The sequence below is a fragment of the Asterias amurensis genome, chromosome 10 (assembly GCF_032118995.1).
Source record: "Asterias amurensis chromosome 10, ASM3211899v1".
In the NCBI taxonomy this organism is placed as follows: Eukaryota; Metazoa; Echinodermata; class Asteroidea; order Forcipulatida; family Asteriidae; genus Asterias; species Asterias amurensis.
Window position 1 is genome coordinate 19,236,020 of NC_092657.1, and position 22,153 is coordinate 19,258,172.

Consider the following 22,153-nt stretch of genomic DNA (forward strand, 5'->3'; position numbering starts at 1 on the left):
GTGGGATGGAGGTGGTATTTGTGACAAAAAACACATTACGCTACAACAAAAATAAAAAAATGGATAATAATTGGTCAAGAGATTTTATAAATAAATCTTCCTATGTCCAAAGAGATTCATACATTAATTTGTTTATTGATGATGGATAATAATTTGGGGTAGGATCCATCGAGGGGCGTGGCACATGTTTATTTGTGTATAACCCAACCTATGCACGTGCCTATGCATTGACATAATCAAGGTAAAATCAAATCAAATTTTAAACAAACAAAAAAGATAAATCCTATGATGTTTGAAAGTTTCTGATCATAACATTGGTTATTGTTGTGTTTCGTGTTGGCTTATGTGTTTTTCTAAAATGTATTTTGTTGAGAATAAATATATTGTTTTCATTTTCAAGACCAGCCATACCTTCTTGGTTTAAAGTTGGCCCTTTCATTCCTTGAAGACGTATCTGCACAACTGCACCACAACTCAAATTTAGCCATGCCATGAGTAACATTCGCTGATCTGAAACTTCTATATAAAAATGACACTTGCATAATTCTTGCGACTTTCCTAATAACATTCGAAAAGTGGTTATACAAAAAAATAAGGAAAACTAGAAAAGTAAATCTGACATGTAGGCCTTTGATTTTTAGATAAATAATCAGATACAATCATGTTGGCTGTTTTGATCAGATATCATTGTTATCATCATCAATCCCATCATCAAAATCTAAGTATTGTGCAGTTCTAGTCAATTCGTTGAAGCAATTGTCCTCTCCTTGGCAGCAGCAGAAGATGGTGCATGGTAGTCTGGCTCTATGGCATCCACATCTTATCAACTTGCATGGCGTATCACTCACACACGAGCACTTAATCAATTTCAGCACATACGGTGGTGCAAGAGCAATATTTTCGGGAACAGTTGTAGGCACCATTGACATTGTACTTTCATCTCACGAGTAAAACCAAACTCTGCAGGATCAAGTTGGGGAGGGTCTGCATCATGTGCCGCCTTCCAGATGCATGCTTGAAGATGGGCCCTCTTGACGTTTTCGGCAAATGCTTCTGTTGTTGGAGTTAGACTGCACAGCTTTGGAATAGATGACGAACCCTTGCCGGTTTTCTTTGCCCATGATTTTTGACGTGCTTCTGATATAGCATCACAATCTGGGTACCCATAGCATGCACACATGAATTTGGTTGCTTGTTTTGTTACGTCTGTGAAAGATGCGCTGACATCGCCCACTGAAGACAAGGAGTATCCTTCTTGCAACATCTTGACGGAAGTTTTCTTCCCGATGCCTGAGCAGCATGCTACAGTGTCACAACCAGAGAGGGCATGAGCTGATAACAAATCAGGAATTATCGACTTGTTGGCCTTCACAGTCTCACAAATGTCCACCACAACTCTTTCTTGAACAGGTGACTCCATCACAACTACACCAGTTAACTCCTCCTTGAGATAGTAGTGCAACAACAGAACAAAAACATCTGTGTCGTCCGACATCACTGATATGCCAGCATGTTCTAATTTTGAGACCATCACCATCTGCTGCACAAGAATATTATCCGCCTTTTCATGTGATGTTCGCATGTATTCTCTCTTAATTACTACACTTTTATGTATTTCTACTGGTGTGTCGTTTTCCCCTGTGATGACTAATCTGTGGGTTTTCGGTGTAGTTTTGGTGGAAGTGGAGATCTTGGATAATTGCATCAACAATTGCCGCAATTAGCTGCTTTTTGTTCGCTGGAACTGCCAAAACAATGTTCTTGGGAGGAAGCTGCATATTTGGACCAAGCTTATGAACTCTACTTGCTGATGATCCCCGGCCAGATCGAGTACAACTCTTAGTGGAGAAGTCCCTATATCTATCAACGATCATGTAAACATCACCACAAGCAAGTTTGCGTTGAATATATGACTTCATATTTTCAACAAAGTCAGCGACGGTTCCGTTGACTGGCCAATGAACAACATACAGAATTGTTGAGCCATCAATAATTGTACACGATATGCTTTTAGCCGTGTGTCTGACAGAGGTCTGTTTCTGAAGAAGCCTTTTCAACTGAGACTTGCCCTTTGCAATTCTCATATCTCCAGAATCACTAAACATGGAAGTCGGTACAGGAGCTAGCTCGTGAGCAAGTATGTCATGTATGTCAACTTCCCTTGAACTTGCTTGGAGACCCATCACTCTCGAGTAAATGGGATTTGTGTCAAACACCTTTGTTGCACCAACACTCAGATGCCTTTTCGTCACTGCAAGTGTCTCAACTACCCTAGATATTTTGCCATAGAAACCTTCAGGCCAACTGCTCTCAAACTTCTGCATTTGTTGAGTTCCCCTTTGAAGAGCCTCGTCAACATTGACTGATGGTTTAGCAAGTTGACCACTAGCAATGTTCACTATTGCAGATGGATGCACTGAGGGATCTAGTGGGTCAATGAACATATCTAGCTTTTTGCGGATGTTGGTCCTGTCAGCTTTGTCGGAGTTAATTCTTGCCTTGCCTTCCTCCTTGTGTAGCTCGGCTGTTTGTTGTTTGTTCTCACCTAGAGTAGCAACATCTTTTGTTAACTGGCTACAGATATGCAAACCTAAGGCCCACGTTTTTAGGGTTTCGGGACGCAGGGTGATGCCGATGATACCACTTGGGCCATGACCATACCTCATAAATGTTGTTTCTATGAACATATCACTCCAGATACCATTCCAAAGCCCTTGCTTGTGCCGCATGACATGTTGGCCCTTCATGAACTGGTCCAAGGCGTTTGATGGCAGTGATAACATGGTTCTCAGATAGTACAACCCATACCTAGCATAATTTACATGCCCAGCTGCAAAGAAGTAAGGTAGCATAAGACCCACAGCCTCTAAATGAAGTGGCCATTCTCCTTCCCTTTCGCTTCTGATGTACAACATCATGATGAAGACCGGCTTGATGAGACAATCTATCCACAACTTGGCTGTTTACTCCTACTGGCGATGGCTTCCAGGGCAGAAGTCAAGTCATCCATACATTTAAATTCGCTTATTTCAATGGTGTTCCGTAGCAATTCTTCTACGACCATACGAAGGGCTATCACGTTCTGGGGAAATTTCTTTCCATTGAGCATCTTTGCAGTTCCAGCAAAAGCTGCTTCCATAACATCCGTTAGCCCAGTTTCTGCCATAAGGGTTCCAACTGAACCTACAAAGCTCATAAGCATATGCATGCCTCCAAGACGCAGTACCATATTAGCATACTTCTCTGGATATGCCCAGATTATTTTCATAGCGACCCTATACAACTGCTGATCACAAGTGAAGACAGTGAATTTCTGTCCAGATAGACCTGTCAACCTCTGAGCTTCTGTCAAAGCAGTCATCATTGTGTCGGGGTCCGACGGGGTCATGTCAATAAGGGGAAGGTACGATGCTTTGGTTTTCGGCATAGGCGTCTGGCCATGTCCTCTTTGCAGCCTTGTATTGTACCCATTGAATTCAGGACAATCTTCACAGGTGATCACATCTTGGAAAAAAGCAAAATCAGTTTCCCTTGCTCTATTGGCTGCAACAACTCTGTGTGCGAGAACTTTTAAGGGTAACACAGACTTCAGTGATTTTTCTTTGGGCATTTCTGGGTTTTTCTTTCCGCGGTAGTGCTCTGTTAGTATGTTGTAGTTTACTGGATTTGTCATGTCAGTTTTTGGAATGCGGTCGATTGTAAGTGGTGTATTTTTTCATATTCTGAATCATTGTGTTCAGGTTGCGTAACCAGAACTGCCAACGAATGTGTAGACAATTTGCCATTCTGTGAGGATATGTCAGCATCGAAGTTGTCCGAAACAACCTGTACCATGTCAAGCCCACTACTTGATATACCGCTCAGCGCAAATTCCTTTGTTGCCGCAGCTGCAGGTGATTTCTTGAACCGAAGAACCTCGTCATAAGAACAGGTTACACCGAAATCATGCATTAGATTTACAAGCGCCTTAGAATGTCTCAACAACACCCCTAGAGCAATTTGCAGACTCGTGGGTTGATTGGTCATAACATTTGTGATGGTATTGCCGATGAGGTAAAAAAGGTATCTAACCTTTTTGACAATTTAGCGAACAGTTCCAGTATCGTGTCACTCACACTTTCTGTAGCAGCTTCTCTGTCAAATGTTATATTGTACTTTGTTTTGTCTGGCAAGGGCAAAGCTTTCACTTCTTGCACTATCCTTTTCTTTATCTTGTTAAGCTCAAAATTCATATCATCATCTTCATGGTCAGTGCAAACCGTTAACACAGTTGATGCCTTTGCTTGAAACATAATGATGCTGGAAATACCCGGAGATGATAACACAAGATCGTTGCCAAAGTAGTCTGACACTTGCTGAATTAGTTGTCTGCGAGTGACCTTGTGACCGTGTGACTGATACATGTCATATAATTCAGCTGAGTTCCACATACCTGACTTATTCTCACTAAGTTCTTCCACAAGGTCTTCAAATGCTCCATCCACATCTTGCCGTTTAAGATGTCGTTTTATTTGTAGTTTGGATGTATATGTAGAAACACAGTTTCTGTGGCAGCGAACGATTAGATTTTTTTCTTCATGAAGTTGTGCTTGGAGTTGGCTATACAACTGATCATTATGTTCTTTACTGCAGCTAATTATTTTAAAAACTCTCTCGGGGCCTGCATCAGATAAATTGTTTGAACCATGGGGGCAGTTATACTTCCATCTGAAAATACATTCTTCTGTCACGTCTGTTGACATGATTCAGATTTAATAAAGATTGTGTTCAGACTTTACAAAAACAATCAGCTGCAGTAAATCAGACAATAAAAACAAGTGCCTTTTTTATTACTTGATTTAGTACTTGATTAATAACACTGGATCGGATCATGCATGCAAGCAGATGTAGATGTTATTTAAACTATAACAATCTTCAAGCAGACAAGTCCTTCACCGGAGGCAGGTCCCACAACACACACTGACACATTTGTGTTGTCATCATCAAGATCAAAATCGAATAAAGGATTACGGTCGTTCTCACCGGTCACTATTATCAATCAAAACTTATTTCAAACAACCATGACAAATTTGTCTTAGCGTCTGTATAAATAAAAACCACAAAACCTGCTATACATGTGAATGTTTGTCTTAAAATTGTATATAGAATATTTACCGTAAAAAATGAATGTCCACCGAAGCACCTAGGCACAAGTCATGTAGCAAGTTATCTGCACATGTCATATTGTTTACATCAACGTACACCCAGACTTCATCAAATAACATTTCATACATAGCATTAGTATGGTAACAGTCTAATAAGTGTCAGTTCACTTTAGGCTCAATCAATATTTACTGTGAGGTGTTATTATCTTTAAAAGAAAGAGTTTAGCCACATTTGCAAGTATTAAAATAATTAGTGCATGTTTTTTTTTTTTTTTTTTTGCATGACTTAAAGTCTAGCAAGTATTAATATTTTATTCATAATTATTCAATTATCTTATAGTTACATACAAGCAAACAGCGCCACCAATAGTTTGTAAAAGTTAAACTGATAAAAATAAGTTGTGGGGGCCAAAAAGTTGGATGAACATTTCGCCTATATCTCGAATTGCCCAAACTTCACAGGGTGTCATCATGCAGATTCTGTTTGTACAAGGTCTACTGAACATGGATCAATGAAAACCTGTTATATATCCTCTGCTGCAAGGTTCAGGTAAAAAGTGGCATTTGGCTGCCGGACTACATATGATAAATATGCATTCTTAATCTTTCTAAAAATGCGTTTGACAAAAGTACAGTTAATTGTGAATGGAAGATTCCATTATTTCAAAAAGGGGTGTTTTGAGGAAAAGTCAATTTGGGAATACAGGGGGTTGCTAAAATTGTCAGAAGTCCCAAAGTGGCATATTTAGGAAAGTTGTGCATCCAGGCATGAAAGATAAGATACTGGTCTGTAAGAATTTCAGAAAAAAATTGGGGGTATTTGTTGTACTGTGTAGCAGTGCTGCCATAAACTTCGTCCTTTTTTGGAAAAAATGTGTTTATTGTGTAACAAAAAAAATAAGATTTTTTGTTTTAATGGATTTTGTTTACTCTTTGCACATGTTAATTCCTTCAACCAAAGTGTAAAAAGAAAGCATAATTTTTGCATTGCACGTTGGTTGCCATGACAGCGGTTAAAAATAAGAAAATTGACATATTTCACCTAATTTAGCTCTTTTCTGAAAAAGTTGAAGGCTTCACTGTGTAAAGACCAAATATATTATCTGCCTTTCAACTAAATATGGTAAATATACACCCTTGGTCTTTCCAAAAGTGCACCTGACACAGGTACAGTCAATTGTGAATGGAATAATCCATTATTTCAAAAAGGGGTGTTTTGAACAAAGTTCAATTTGGGAAATAGAGGGGGTTGCTAAGTTTGTCAGAAGTCCGAAAGCAGCATATTTAGGAAAGTTGGGCTACCAGGCTTGAAAGATAAGATACTGGTCTGTAGGAATTCCAAAAAAAGTTTTGGTATTTGTTGAACAGGGGAGCAGTGTTGTCAGAAGCTTCATGCTTTTTGGCGATTGTATAGATTTAAAGTTGTAAAATAATGCTTTTTTTATGACTTTCTACATGCTTAACAATGATGAGGACTGACAAAATATAAGGACAAAATATAATAAAGCATCTTATGACAACATAACTCCTAGTTGTATCAACAGGCATCAAATAATTAAACAAGAAAGTTTTTGTATTTTTTGAACTGTGGAGCAGTGTTGCCAGAAACTTCATGCCTTAAAAAAAAGGTGTATTTTGCAAATTTCTTAATCATATTAAAAAAATAATGCCGTCTTATTACTTTTTACACGCTGAACAATGATGTTGATTGAAAAAAAAGGCACACAATAGAGCAAAGCAACTTACAAGTATAAACATATAACTCTTAATTGTATAAACATGCATCACAAAGAGATTCTGTGGTATGTTTGTGGTCATTTACGTTTGGCTATACAATCTTAAAGTCACCTGGAAGTGGTATTTTTTAAAAACAAAGCTGTTGTCATTATACGTGTACATGTGTTTTGATGAGTGGAATGTGAATAAACAGTTAACTAAGGTTTTGAAAAATCAGTTCTTATGTTATTTACAAATTTAAGAGTATAGACCCCGACCCGAGAGGGCGCTGTTCGTGACGTCAATCGAGGCAGACTTTGCCTGTTAAGCGTAGAGTAAACACAACTGCAAAGTACATGTACGGACCAAGTCGTGAGTTTGTATGTTTCTTTCCGGTAATGCCAGGAAAAACCAGGTGTATTGCTGATGAATGCAGAATTTTTTTTTTGGAAATGTACCAACTCACGACTTGGACGTATATGTACTTTGCACGTGTGTTTAACCATACACATTGCAGACAAAGTCTGCCCAGATTGAGGTCACAAAAGGCGTAGGCGGAGTCAGCCCCAAAACAACTTTGTATATTTTTAAAACATATAAATCGTGACAAACAATTACTAAAAAAAACATTTTATTGTTCGTAAGCATATACTCTTTTGTTTGAAAGATAAAACATTCTATTTCCAGGTGACTTGAAACAAAATTTTCAATTTTCTTGACAAAATGGACGTTCACAGCTCTTCGTTTGAACATCAAAATGTCAACATTAACACTGCGCAGAGGCATCACATAATCAGTGACTGTGTGTACGATTAATGGTTATGTAAATCAATTAATTTCCAAGTTCCCTAATGGAACATAGCCGGATAACACTATTACCAGCCGAATTAGCTTGGGGTGAGTCTTCGAACTATACATTGTATACAATTACATTTTTTTTCAATCAACATCATTGTTCAGCATGTAAAAATTTCCAATAAAGAGAATTAGTTCAAATTTTACCATGTTGAGGCAGTGTCACTACATGCCTATTTGTGCTCCCCAGACATGAAAACACAAATAATCGCCCAATCACAACCTAAATGGCAAATATTCCCTAAAGGTGACTGAAGACAGCACAAACTTCCCTACTATTAATGATGTGCAATAGAGGGGGGGGGGGGGGGGGTTAGTATAACATCCAAAACTTAGGTAATTAAAAAATATTCTTGATCAATGTTGGGTAGTCCACAAGAATACGGGGTGCTCATGAAAAGTATTATTTTATTAATGATTGATTTATCTAAAGAAAATAAGTTAAAAATGCATTTTTTTTAGGCAGTACTGTTACAAAATGATACAATTGCCCAAGTTTTTCACAAAAGTTTTTCTCAAAATGAACCAATGTTGGCTCGAAATACAACCGAAAGGAAAACATTCTGAGACCCCCGGTAAATTGTCATTTTGAGGGCCAAATTCTAAAAACATGCGCTAATGCTGTTCTAAAAATAGCATTAGGGTAAAAGTCAAAGCAATAATTTGTTTGTGTCAAGTTAAGCATAGGACGACTCAATGTATTGATGTGAAAGGTTTTATGAAAAAAAAAATGCACATTGGCTGGGTGGAGTTGCAATTATATGCTAAAATACAGTTATTTTGACCCCCAAATTGGCAAAAAATTGCCAAAACACAAATGAGCTGTTACCATGGCAACGGGCTATATAGTGATTTCAAAAGTTTAGTGTGTTTCAATGCACCTCAAGGTCCCTTCCACCCATAAAGTTAAAAAAAAAAAAAATAATAAAAAAATCCTGATATTTTTACCTAATAATAATGTATAATTTTTGGCCATTTGTTGAGTTTTTGCCCTGCCAAACTGCTAACTTTCCGGCAAAACTGTGTTCGGGCACTTAAAATACCGAAACATTTTATTGCATTTTTATGTAGGTTGGTACCTTATCGTCCAACTATAAAAGTGTCATAATCCACAAAGTGCCACTTTCGGACTGATGGCCCCATTCGATACCCCTATTTTTCCCTATAAGAAAATATGACAAAAACACCCCTATTTGAAATAGTGGTTTGATCCAAAGTTGATCATACACTTAATTTATAAAAACATTTTCTGAAAGAATAAACATGGTTTTGCAATATGTGTGAAAGAAAAACTTCAACGTTTTCCCATTTAGACGTACCGATGCTTTCAATTTACCTATATTTTAACTCTTAAAAAGGGTAAAAACTTGGAAAATTTGCTGAAAATCTTGTTTTGGCTGTAACCATGGCAACCAATGTCTGACATAGCCTTTTTCCGATTTTTGTGTATTGTGTACCCATACCTACTTATACATGGAGTTTTGCCAAAATCCTTTTTTTTTAAGTCTGCCACCATTTTAAAAATATCTTTGATTTTTACAGCAACCCAGTCTTAAAAACTCCTGGACCAGACTTCATCGTAATGCGAGTCCAATGGTACATAACCTTTGTGTTGGTTAGGTAAACCTGAAATCACAAATGGCTCATTATGGTAAAATTGAAGCTTAATCAAACTGTTATCCACCAAACTGACCCGGAAATGGGTTATACCCCTAGAGTTATAGACCGATCCAGGCGCACATGTGCTGGGCGCTGCGCGCCACTGCTAGGGTGTATCTGTGCCTAATGAGGTGCACAAAGACATGGGAAAATCGTTGTTCTTGCACTTCTTATGGGAGTTGAATGTCTTTCTCGACAATCTATGAAATTTCTATGATGTGGCTGATTGATATAACAACGTACTACATTCTTGATACATTTTTAAAATTAAACAGAAAGTAAAATACTAAAATTGTGACAAATTACCTTGCCGATGTATTCCTTTTAGAGATGCAGTTTATGTGTATGTTACCCCTAACTCGCCTAAGACAAGCTGATCCGGCTTCTACTTTGTTGCAAACACGTGGTCAGTGATCTACATTGGTCATGATGTCCTGTTAAGGAAATTGTGATAGTCGTTGAGGAAAACAACTAAGTTCCACAAAGAGAGAACAGAAACATGATTTCCTTATGTCTTTGTTCACAAAACTAGGCACATGTACACCTCAGCAATGGCGCGCGGTGCTCAACACGTGTGCGCCCGGTGTGCGTCATATGGGTCTCATGTACGCATGCGTGAATGAGCGTTTGGGAAGTCTACGTAATTGTCGCGTTCGTTCGTTTAATTAAATAATTGAATTTAATGAAATCACTGGAGATGTTAAAACCAATGCATTTCCTTATCTGGCGAATAAAGACAGGGAAACTGCTCATGCACTATTTTCCCCATACAAACAATGATAATACTGTGCACCGGAAAAGGTGAATTAATTTTGTTTATTTATGTTCAAAGTGAAACTGCACGGATTTGCTTATCAATGATTTCGGCACCCACGATCATCTGTCTCCTCACTCTCTGTGCAAGCTCTAAATTTGTGACATATTTATTATATGTGTGTGCTTAGGATGCCTTGAAAATTTGATTATGCACGTAAACAAGCGACCGATTCCCTGCTTACCCGTTAAATATGCTTACCGTAAGCGCGGATCTCGCTGCTCACGTAGGCTCTGATTGGTTGCTGACGGTAGGCAAATTGGTAAAACACTGATAAACGAAAGATAACTATTAATTGAAAGTACAAGCTAACAAAGTATTTCGCAAAAATGGTATATATTTTTTTGAATATAATTATTGTCTCTTTATTTCTTGCCCTCCCCTTGTTTTGTAGTACTATATCGCATCATTGTCCTATTTTATCCGCACAGCGAAGGCATCAATACACAACAAAAGAGTCACTCAAGCTTACGATGATTAGTCCCAGCGTATATTAAATAATAAAGGTTTCATAATAAATAGGTTAGGTTTCATAATAAATAGGTTAGGTTCATATCTTAAAGGCAGTGGACACTATTGGTAAATACTCAAAATAATTTAGCATACAACCTTACTAGGTGACAAGTAATGGGGAGAGGTTGATGGTATAATACATTGTGAGAAACGGCTCCCTCTGAAGTGACATTCTTTTCTAGAAAGAAGTAACTTTCCACGAATTTGATTTCGAGACCTCAGTTTTAGAATTTAAGGTCTCGAAATCAACCGTCTGAAAGCACACAACTTCTTGTGACAGTTTCTTTTTGTTTATGTTGCTTGATAATAGCTCTGTTTCAGAGTGGTTTAAATTGATTGTTCAGACAGTAAAATGATTGATGCATTAATTTCAATATCCGTTTTATTTTCACTAAAACTTTATTGGTTGAATTGAGAAAATATATTTGTGTATTTATTATTATTGCATGTGCTTTAAACGTATCCCCAGTCTATGCCATATATCAACTGGTATTTTGTGCCACGTTAGCAGCAAATGCTTGTTTAAAGGTAGTGGACACTATTGGTAATTGTCAAAGACTAGCCTTATACAGTTGGTGTATATCAACATATTAATAAAATAACATACCTGTGAAAATTTGAGCTCAATCGGTCATCGAACTTGCGAGAAACACCCGTTTCACACTAAGTTGTGTGCGTTTAGATGGTTGATTTCGAGACCTCAAATTCGAAATCTGAGTTCTCGAAATCAAGTTCATGGAAACCTACTTCTTTCTCGAAAACTGTGGGACTTCAGAGAAAGCCATTTCTCACAATGTTATATACCATCAACCTCTCCCCATTACTCATCGCCAAGAAAGGTGTTACGCTAATAATTATTTTGAGTAATAAGCAATTGTGTCCACTGCCTTTAACGCTCATATAATTATCACGTCAACTTCCCACTCGGGTGACAGTTATGAAAGGCATGGAATGAAGAGTTAAATCACGACGCCCTTGGCGGAAAATCCGGTCTTTGGTAAACAACCATGCAAACAAGAGTGAAGGGCATCAGTCTAAGTGACAGGATATTTACAATGGCTTATTTAAAGCCTTTTGGTAAACAGTATTGTCCAAGTCCCACACTTCTTGTATCACAACTTATATATAAAATAACAAACCTGTGAAAATTTAGGTTCAATCGGTCATCGGAGTCGGGAGAAAGTAACGGGAAAACCCATTATTAATTCCGCGCGTTTCGCCGTGTCATGAAATGTGTTTAAAATAAATCCGTAATTCTCGCTAACGATAATTGATATTGTTTTAATGTTTTATCAAAAAGTACAGCATTTCATGGAACAATATTTCAAGAGAAGTCTTTAACCATTACCTTCTGTATACCCTGTAAATTATTTGTAAATCTGTGAACTTTTTTTTTTTTTTTTTTTCGTTTTTTTTTTCCGTACCGAAAGTGTATATCGGCTTTAAAGGCAGTGGACACTATTGGGAATTACTCAAAATAATCATTAGCATAAAACCTTACCTAGTAACGAGTAATGGGGAGAGGTTGATAAGTATACAGCAATGCGAGAAGCGGCTTTCTCTGAAGTGACGTAGTTTTCAAAACATAAGTAATTTTCCGTGAATTTGATTTCGAGACCTCAGATTTAGAATTTGAGGTCTCGAAATCAAGCATCTGAAAGCACACAACTTCAAGACAAGGGTGTTTTTTTTCTTTCATTATTATCTTGCAACTTCGACTACCGATTAAGCTCAAATTTTCACAGGTGTGTTCTTTTATGCATAGGTTAAGATACACTACGTGAGAAGGCTGGTATTTGACAATTACTAATATTGTCCAGTGTGTTTTTCATCCAAGCCGATACTTCGCATTTGTTCGTCGACATGACTTACGCACAAAGCATCATCTCGAAATTAGATTCTTCATCAAATCGTCCAACAGTAATGCTTATCAATGATTGTAATATCAACGCCATAAATATAACGTGGCTAGGTTTGTTGCATCAGTAAAGACTCAATCATTCGCCTAACACGTGTACAACAAAAGTAATGGGCCATATTTCATGGTTCCCTTTTAGGCATAATTATGCCTAAAAGCCTAGTTTTAAGAAAACCGGGACGCATTTTATAAAGCATAGCCTTAAAAATGGACCCGGGTCTCCATATTTCAGCAGTTTAGCGGCACTTAATGGCATATTCAATTTCTATCTATATTGTTATCTTGTAATGCATCATTATTCAGATTGTGCTGCCAGTTTTTTTTTTGTAATAAAAATGAATGAAAACAAAACAAAGTTAACGTTATTTATTTGTTTTTATAAGGAAATGACATCGTTGAGAAAATAATTACTCAATGTGTCCAAACGGATTGATAAACCAATGACGTATTGCAGAGAAAAGGTGTGTCAATCACGTGACCAAATTCCCTGACCTAGTCGTTTGATGCGCCAGACGCCCGTGATGTATCCAACGTTGAAGCTGCGTTGCTCTTTCATACGCGTAACACAAAACTTGCTGTTTTGATCAAAGAATTATTGGTATCAATTTAGCGGGTTATACGGAGTAACCTTTCTGCCGACATGATCACCCTTCACGACATCAGACGTGTGTTGGCTCTTCTGATTCTGATGATATCTACCTGTTTTGTCGGTAAGTGTCTTCCCATTAATGACCATGCAAAGTGATATCTCATCTCATGCTGTATACCAGTCAACAAATACCTAGGTCCACACATTTTTGTTTTTTAATTTATGCTTCACTTATACAAAACAAAGTTGTTTATTTAAGAAGTTAAATGATTTTGCTGCTGCAAAGAAAAGGATATTGACGAAGCTTCGTTGCTCAAACCCAACCAAGAAGAAGAGGATATAATTATTATTTGCTATCACTTCTTGCTTAAAGCCATTTTACACTTTTGGTACAGAAAAAAAAAAAACGAATTAAAGTTCGCAGATTTACAAATACCTTACAGGGTTTACAGAAGGTAAGTGTGAAAGACTTATCTTGAAATATTATTCCGCGACATGCTCTACTTTTTGAGAAAACATTAAAACAATACCAATTCTCGATAGCGAGAATAACTGATTTATTTTAAACACATGTCATGACACGGCGAAACGTGGGGAAACAAGGCTGGGTTTTCCCGTTATTTTCTCCCAACTCCGATGACCGATTGAGCCTAAATTTTTACAGGTTTGTTATTTTATATATAAGTTGTGGTACAACAAGTGTGGGCCTTGGACAATACTGTTTACCGAAAGTGTCCACTGCCTTGGATACCATGGCAAAATGAGAAATGGATCGAATTTGTAATAATGTGTTTATCAATCTAGCCGATAAGTAGGAGCGATGGATTTGAATATCCTTGGCTGCTCAAACCATGCAAAGGAGAGGATGGGATAGATTGTTTTAAACTGTGTGTGTGCTGGTCGTATAAATGTTCGAGTTCGGCGTTCCCATTCTTAACGGCATGAGATTGTAATCTTATGCCGTGAATAATTAAAATGACGGCATGGAAACGTCAAGCGTCTGCGTCAAGGTAATGAGGGTTGCGCTCTCTATCGAAATCTGAACGGAATCACACACAACCAATTCCCGTGACAAAATTGTCATCATAATAAAAATTTGCCGACAGCGCGACGGATTTTTGCCGTCACCTGCTGCGGCCGTTAGTGGTTCGTCAGCGAAATTTGACGGCAACGCTCGATGACTGGCGGCAAATCACAATTTGTAATTCACAGCTTATATCGTAGCCTGCCCATTCGTCATAGTGCGAGCCAGCCTTTACCTATTTTAACAGTAAAGTTAATTATTGAGACGTATTGCTATGCCAACAAAAGCGTACGGCGGTACGGTGTTGAAAGTAGGAAGACACGATCGTACTCACGACTTCGCTATACTGTTCTCGCTGTACAATGTACTGTTTATGTGTATACAATTTATACGTTGTTCGTGTTTGCACTGTGTGCACAACGCCGAATCATTCCGCACACCGGGCCGGGGCACACTACGCAACAGCCTTGAATCAAGGCTATAAACTTCGCTGCGCTTAGTCTGGTTCCCAGACCCCCAAAATCTCCGCCTAGGCTCTGTCGAATTTAGGGTCCGGTATCACCCAAAATCACGTGACCAAAAAGGAGGAATTCCTCCTTTTTCGAAGTTATCCGAAATGTTCCGAACGTGTTGTCGTCAACATTTGGACAGTATCGTTGATGTTCGGTATGGAATCGTAATGTCAGTCCTGTCGGCCGTAGATCCAGGAGTTTGTATGCCAGCTATTGTTATTTAAAGCCAATGCAGGCGTTGTGCCAAAATAAAGCGTTTGCAAAGCGATGCGACAAGTTCAAAATATATAAACCTGGGAAATTGCTCCTGGATCTGGTAAGTTGTTATCCTTTTTCTTCAAAAATATTTTTTTTCAAATGTGTTTTGACATGAGTGTTCATAAGACATTGATTGAGGATTAAGTTTCATGATTTTTGAAAGTCGTAAAAATGGGGCAAATCTGGTGATTAGCTGTCGACATTATACGTGTTGAACCAGATTGTCATTAATTGCTGATCAAAATAATCTCGTAACCATCCGGCCTAGCGGCCGTCGGGAGGAGGGTTACGTTATCGCAACGAACTAGTGCAGACATGGTTTCCCTGGAGATGCTCTATTTTTAACCGTGGGTGATACCTGACCTAAGATTTTTAACTAGAGACGTCAAGGAATCTTTGGTCAGGGGACCAGACTACGCTGCGCTTGAACGCACATGACCGTTCTTCAACGGACTGTCCGAGGTCCTTATAGCAACGCTGTATTTTGCCGACCAGTCCGCGCCTTGTCTGCGGAGGAACGCTACGGTGGTTTTGACAAAGTGCCTTATTTGTTTGTATTTATCACAAAATCCAATTGAATTTTAATAACTATAGACGATGTGATCTATGTTTACATTCAAACCGCCCTCTGTTGACAAAACACTGTATACGTCATGTTTCGCCGGGCACTTAGTTGCGTAGTCATAGTAAGATTGCGTACACTTTCTAGCTGGCTGCCAAAACACAAAGTTTTGTCCGGCGGTATGCGCGCGAAGCATGTTATGGTTTTCGTGTGACGTCAGAGGTCACATCGATTATACATTCAGCTTTCGAGGCCCTCGTGAGTATTGCAATTTAATTGTGATTTACTGAAAAGTTGAAATCATTTCACCTGATGAAAAAGCTACGATTTTTCCCGGTTTTCAAACTTCAACCTGCATTTTGTAACAGTGCATACGTTTATGAAGACAACTACACGGTGGTTGTAGGAATGAAACAATTTGCTCAGACATGTAAAAGAAAAAAATAAACACATGAACTTCCGGGACAAAAAAGGAAGTCGAATTGTTTAAACAAATCTTTTGAGGCATCGGCGGAAATGTATAGTAGCAACCGTACATCTGAACACATCAACAACATTTCAACAGTATTAAAGGAACACGTTGCATTGGATCGGTCGAGTTGGTCTTTGAAAATCGTTCTGTAACCGTTTGTTGTCAAATGTATATGGTTGGAAAGATATTGTAAAAGTAGAATACAATAATCTACACAAATATGCCTCGAAATTGCGTGGTTTTCTTTTTACCTCGTCGACTAACACGGTCGGCCATTTATGGGAGTCAAAATTTTGACTCCCATAAATGGCAAAATTTGACTCCCATAAATGGCCGACCGTGATAGTTCGCGACGTAAAAGGAAAACCGTGCAGTTTCGAGTGATACTTGTGTGGATCATTATATTCTACTTTTAAAACATCTTTCTAACCATATGCATTTCAAGGCAACGTGTTCCTTTAACACATTTCAATTTTTGCTTGTCTTACTCTTTATATATATTTTTTGTTTCAGTGTTTCTTTAAGGCGAACTGACTGAACTTTTATATTTTTGTTGTTTTCTTCAAAAGCTCACTCCATTGTTTTTGCCAGAAGTATTTATTTTATTTTATTTATTTATTTTAAATCTTTAGATATACACAATAGTTACAAGTTGTACAGTATACAAAAGTATACAAACTGTCCACAAAAGATGTGTACAACCAGACTGCCAACGATAACAAATATAATTATACAATATAAAAAGGTGATTGCACTGAAACATTTAAAAATCACACACAAAAACACATACAAACACAAGCAAACCAGACTATTGAAAATAAATAAAAATACCCCCACAACAACACACCGCAGCGATAAGAGGAAGGGACAACAATTTAAAATAAAAACCATAGAATGGACTAAAAACCCTCAAAAACCAAAATAAAATTGGCACAGAGAGCAACCTCACATATCCACGCCAAATCCACTGGGCCCGAGGACAATCATAGCAGAAAGCCTACCCCAAACACCACCCCGAAAAGTACAAAGTAGTGATTCGTATCATCAGTATCGTATCATCAAGTGTATGTGCTCGCAACATATTTTTTTTCGCAAAGGATGGACCTTAAAGCTGCTGCGTCAGATTTCCATTGTAAAGTTTAAAAGCAGTGAACACTATTGGTAATTACTCAAAATAATTATTATCATAAAACCTTTCTTGGTGGCGAGTAATGGGGAGAGGTTGATGTTAAAAAAACATTGTGAGAAACGGCACCCTCTGAAGTGCCATAGTTTTCGAGAAAGAAGTAATTTTCCACGGATTTGATTTCGAAACCTCAAATTTAGAACTTGAGGTCTCGAAATCAACCATCTAAACGCACACAACTTCGTGTGACAAGGGTGTTTTTTCCTTTTATTATTATCTCGCAAGTTCGATGACCGATTAAGCTCAAATTTTCACAGATTTGGTATTTAATGCATATGTATAGATACATCAACTGTGAAGGCTAGTCTTTGACAATTACCAATAGTGTCCACTGCCTTTAAACTGTTACTTCAATTTTTTTTTCCGTTTTTGTGTTTGTATTTCAGCGAACATTAGCACCGTTGAGAGCCGAAAGATGTCGTGTTACTACGGACTGGCACCCGAGCCGGATCCCGGTCATAACAAATACTACTGGGTGAAATCAGCCATGGAGAAACTTCAAAGGGGATGCCCGAAAAGAGCCCTTTTAAAGACAGTGGACACTATTGGTAATTACTCAAAATAATTATTACCATAAAACGTTTCTTGGTGACGAGTAATGGGGAGGGGTTGATAGTATAAAACATTGTGAGAAACAGCTCCCTCTGAAATTACGTAGTTTTCGAGAAAGAAGTAATTTTTAACTAACTTGATTTCGATACCTCATATTTAGAATTTGAAGTCTCGAAATCGAGCATCTGAAAGCACACAACTTCGTGAGACCCTGGTGCGACAAGGGTATTTTTTCTTTTATAATTATCTCGCAACTTTGCTGACCGATTGGGCTAAGAATTTCACAGGGTTGTTATTTTATGCATATGTTGAGATACACAAACTGAGAAGACTAGTCTTTGACAATTACCAATAGTGTCAAGTGTCTCCAAACTAAGCAACCTTGGTCTTGTCAGAAACGTGTTGCCTCCATATAACACAAGCCTTTGCAACGTCCGGATCTTGACGTTGTGGCAACTCTACTTTAAGTAGGCTTTCAAATTCATGCAGTCATTTTTGGTATTATAGTTAAACCCTACGGGCATTCAGGGGACGCATGTTTGAATGAATTTAAGTGAATTTATTTGAATTGAAATGATTCATTTATAGCAAAACAAAAACGTCAATGCAACCAGAGTCAGAAAACAATACAAATTGATAACATTTCATAAAACATGTAAAAACAAACAAAAAGGTAACACACAAATTTACACTTAATAGCAATTCATTGAAATCACAAAATAAACCATGATTGAACACGACTTAATCAGTAAATAAAAAAAGCTGATACAATGGATATTAGTGTAGGTTTTCCCGGCCAATTACAGCAACAAATCATCCCAGTGTAAAGGAACATGTTGCCTTGGATCGAACGAGTTGGTATATTATAACAAGCGTTTGTAACCGGGTTTTTTAATTATAAAATGCATATGGTTGGAAAGATGTTTTAAAAGTAGAATACAATGATCCACACAAATTGTCTTCAAAATTGCGTGGTTTTCATTTCACTCTGCGAACTAACAAGGTCGGCCATTTATGAAAATCAAAGATTTGACTCCCATGGGAGTCAAATATTTGACTCCCATAAAATAATGGCCGACCGTGTTAGTCGACAAGGTAAAAGGAAAACCGTGCAATTTAGAGGCATGTTTGTGTTGATCATTGTATTATACTTTTACAACATCTTTTTACCCATATATGCATTGTATAACAAACGGTTACAAACTATTTTTCAAAGACGAACTCGACCGATCTAAGGCAACGCATTCAACTTAACGCATTTCAAATGCAGCCAGTCGTTACTTTGTTTTGTATTATGCAAATTGAATTTCCGGGTTGTTATTGTTGTTATTGTGTTTATCTTTTGTTGATTTAGTCACGTTTACTTTATATTTTAGTATGTTCCATGGACCTCGATGAGCCTGTCGGTATGGAGAATGGAGACATTCTTGATACCGATCTCTCTGCGTCGACGACATACGCTGGTTATGTAGCTCACACAGGTAGACTTAACAAACAAGGTACATTTTAGAATGAATGCATTGTTAACGAGGGCGAGTGTACACTCTAAAAACTCCCGGGTTAGACTTGACCCGGATTTGGGGTGCCAGTGGGCCAGACCAATTTCTCGTGTCATTGTGTCCCGGAATCCGAGTCAAAATTCCCACTTTTAAAGGAACACGTAGCCTTGGATCGGTCGAGTTGGTTTATAAAAAGCGTTTGAAACCGTTTGTTATAAAATGCATAATTATGGGTAGAAAGATGTTGTAAAAGTAGATTACAATGTTGTACACAAATATGCCTCGAAATTGCGTGGTTTTCAGAACACGACTTGTGTGTAAAGCTTAAAGGCAGTGGACACTATTGATAATTACTCAAAATAATTATTAGCATGAAACCTTTTATGGTGACGAGTAATGAGGAGAGGTTAATGGTATAAAACATTGTGAGAACCGGCTCCCTCTGAAGTGCCATAGTTTTGGAGAACGATGTAAGTTTTCCACGAATTTGATTTCGAGACCTCAAGTTTAGAATTTGAGGTCTCGAAATCAACGATTAAAGGCACACAACTTCGTGTGACAAGAGCGTTTTTTCTTTAATTATTTTCTCGCAAGTTTGATGACCGATTGAGCTCAAATGTTTTACAGGTTTTGTTATTTTATGCATATGTTGAGATACACCAACTGTGAAGGCTATTCTTTGAAAGTTACCAAAAGTGTCCACTGCCTTTAAAGACAGTGGACACTATTGGCAATTGTCAAAGACCAGTCTTCTCACTTGGTGTATCTCAACATAATATGCATAAAATAACAAACCTGTGAATATTTGAGCTCGATTGGTCGTCGGAGATGTGAGATAACTATGGAAGAAAAAAACACCCTTGTCACACCAAGTTGTGTGTGTGTTCAGATGCTTGATTTCAGGACCTCAAATTCTAAACTTGAGGTCTCGAAATCAAAATCATGGAAAATCACTTCTTTCTCGAAAACTACGTCACTTCAGAGGGAGCCGTTTCTCACAATGTTTGATACCATCAACCTCTCCCCATTACTCGTTACCAAATGAGGTTTTATGCTGATAACTATTTTGAGTAATTGCCAATAGTGTCCACTGCCTTTAATGCAGAGGAAAATACCGACAATGGTATTTTTACATGTTACTATGTTAACCTATGTTATTACCAAGGTGCGTGGTGCGCATCAGGTTCAGACTTGACTCCATGGATACAGGTCAACTTCAACGCTAGAGTGTATATCACTGGTGTGATCACAGAGCGGTCATATTACGCCGTGAACTACGTTTCGACCTACAGCGTTAAGTACGGCGACTCGACGTCCTCCTTGATATACGTGACAACTTCAGGTGGAAGTGCTCAAATTGTAAGTACCGTAGAATAGGCAAAACTTCTAACGTGTATTCACGATAACCAAAAGACTGTCTTGATCACATCGAAACTGCACCCGGTATTAAATGCAGTAGACACCATTAATGGTTACTCAAACTAATATATAGCATAAAACCGTACTTGGTAACGAGTAATGGTATAAAACATTGTGAGAAACGGCTCCCTCTGGAGTGGAGTTGTTTTCGAGAAGGAAGTAGTTTGTTACGAATTTGATTTCTAGACTTCAGATTTAGAATTTGAGGTCTCGAAGTCAAGCATCTGAAAGCACACAATTCCGTCTGAAAAGGGCGTTTTTCGTTGCATTATTATCTCGCAACTTTGATCAGCGCTTTTATAGCTCAAATTTGTACATGTTGGTTATGTTGGTTATGTTGTGCATAGGTTGAGATACACCAAGTGAGAAGACTCTCCATCCAGGGGTAAATGGGGACCTGTGAGGGCAGAGATAGTTCTTGTGATTGATTTAGCTGAGTAGCGCATAACTTATGTTACACAGGCTGCATACTCCCCATTAGGGAGCTGAGATGGTTTAAGGAGTGATTTAAGGCCCTGTGACCAGGGGTAATAATGTGAAGCGCTTTGGGACGCCCTCCGGTTGTGAAAAGCGCTTAATAAAAACGGGTTATTATTCGTATTATTATTATTACCGCCTTGAGGAAGGGGCATGCGTATGTATATGAACACAAATATGTTGCAAACGAGTAACACATCCAACTCATGTATTATTGCTATCAACCTTGCATACCATGGTTTGTTTGTTTGTTTGTTTGATGGTACATCCACCTGACACAAATAACTTTGTAAATAAGTAAATGAGTTGCGACGTTAAGACTACCATTTTTATGTGATGGTCTGGTCTTGTTGCTGCCGCATGTCACAAGTAATCATAATTCAGCACAACCGAATGTGCAGCCAAGGCTGACATTATGTGAACACGCTAAGCGTGTTTGGACCCCCAATTTAATTTTAATCAAAAGTGCACGCACGATGGTGTAATAATGGGCAGTCCCATCATGCATCACACCGCACCATATTTCTATGCACTGTACACATGACGTACTTCCTCAACCAGAATCTGTGCAAGCGATTAGCCCATCCCTGCGGTCTTGGATAGACTGCTGGCCGCTGGGACCGAGCGAATTTCGCAAACTGAAAACATGCACAGTACGCTGATAATATTATAATTCAAACCTCTTTTTAGGTTTATGTCCAAATGAATGTTGGTCTCCAAAAACTGCTCCAAGCAGCGAGTTGTCGCAGGTCTATCAATACACATCTATGAAGTTGACAATGACAACTGCCATGTTAATTTATGTTTATGTATGGCTTGATTTCATGTTGTTATCAGTTCACCGGTAATTCTTATGGAGATGCTCAGGCGATCAACCGGTTCTTGTCAGTTTTGCACGCCCAGGTTTTGCGCATCTACCCGGTTACATGGGAACTGGAAAAATCCTTATGTTGTTTGCGCTTTGAGGTGTTGGGGTGTCGGTAG

At 38.2% G+C, this 22,153-nt stretch overlaps 1 protein-coding gene across 1 annotated transcript; it reads left to right on the plus strand.

Annotated features, from left to right (window-relative positions):
- Positions 1–13,259: 13,259 nt before the first annotated feature.
- LOC139942776 (lactadherin-like) lies at positions 13,260–22,153 on the plus strand. The gene is made up of 5 exons (XM_071939562.1): positions 13,260–13,329; positions 17,609–17,770; positions 19,151–19,273; positions 20,439–20,632; positions 22,007–22,153. The coding sequence occupies exons 1-5, from the start codon at positions 13,260–13,262 to the stop codon at positions 22,151–22,153; spliced, it is 696 nt and encodes a 231-aa protein (XP_071795663.1).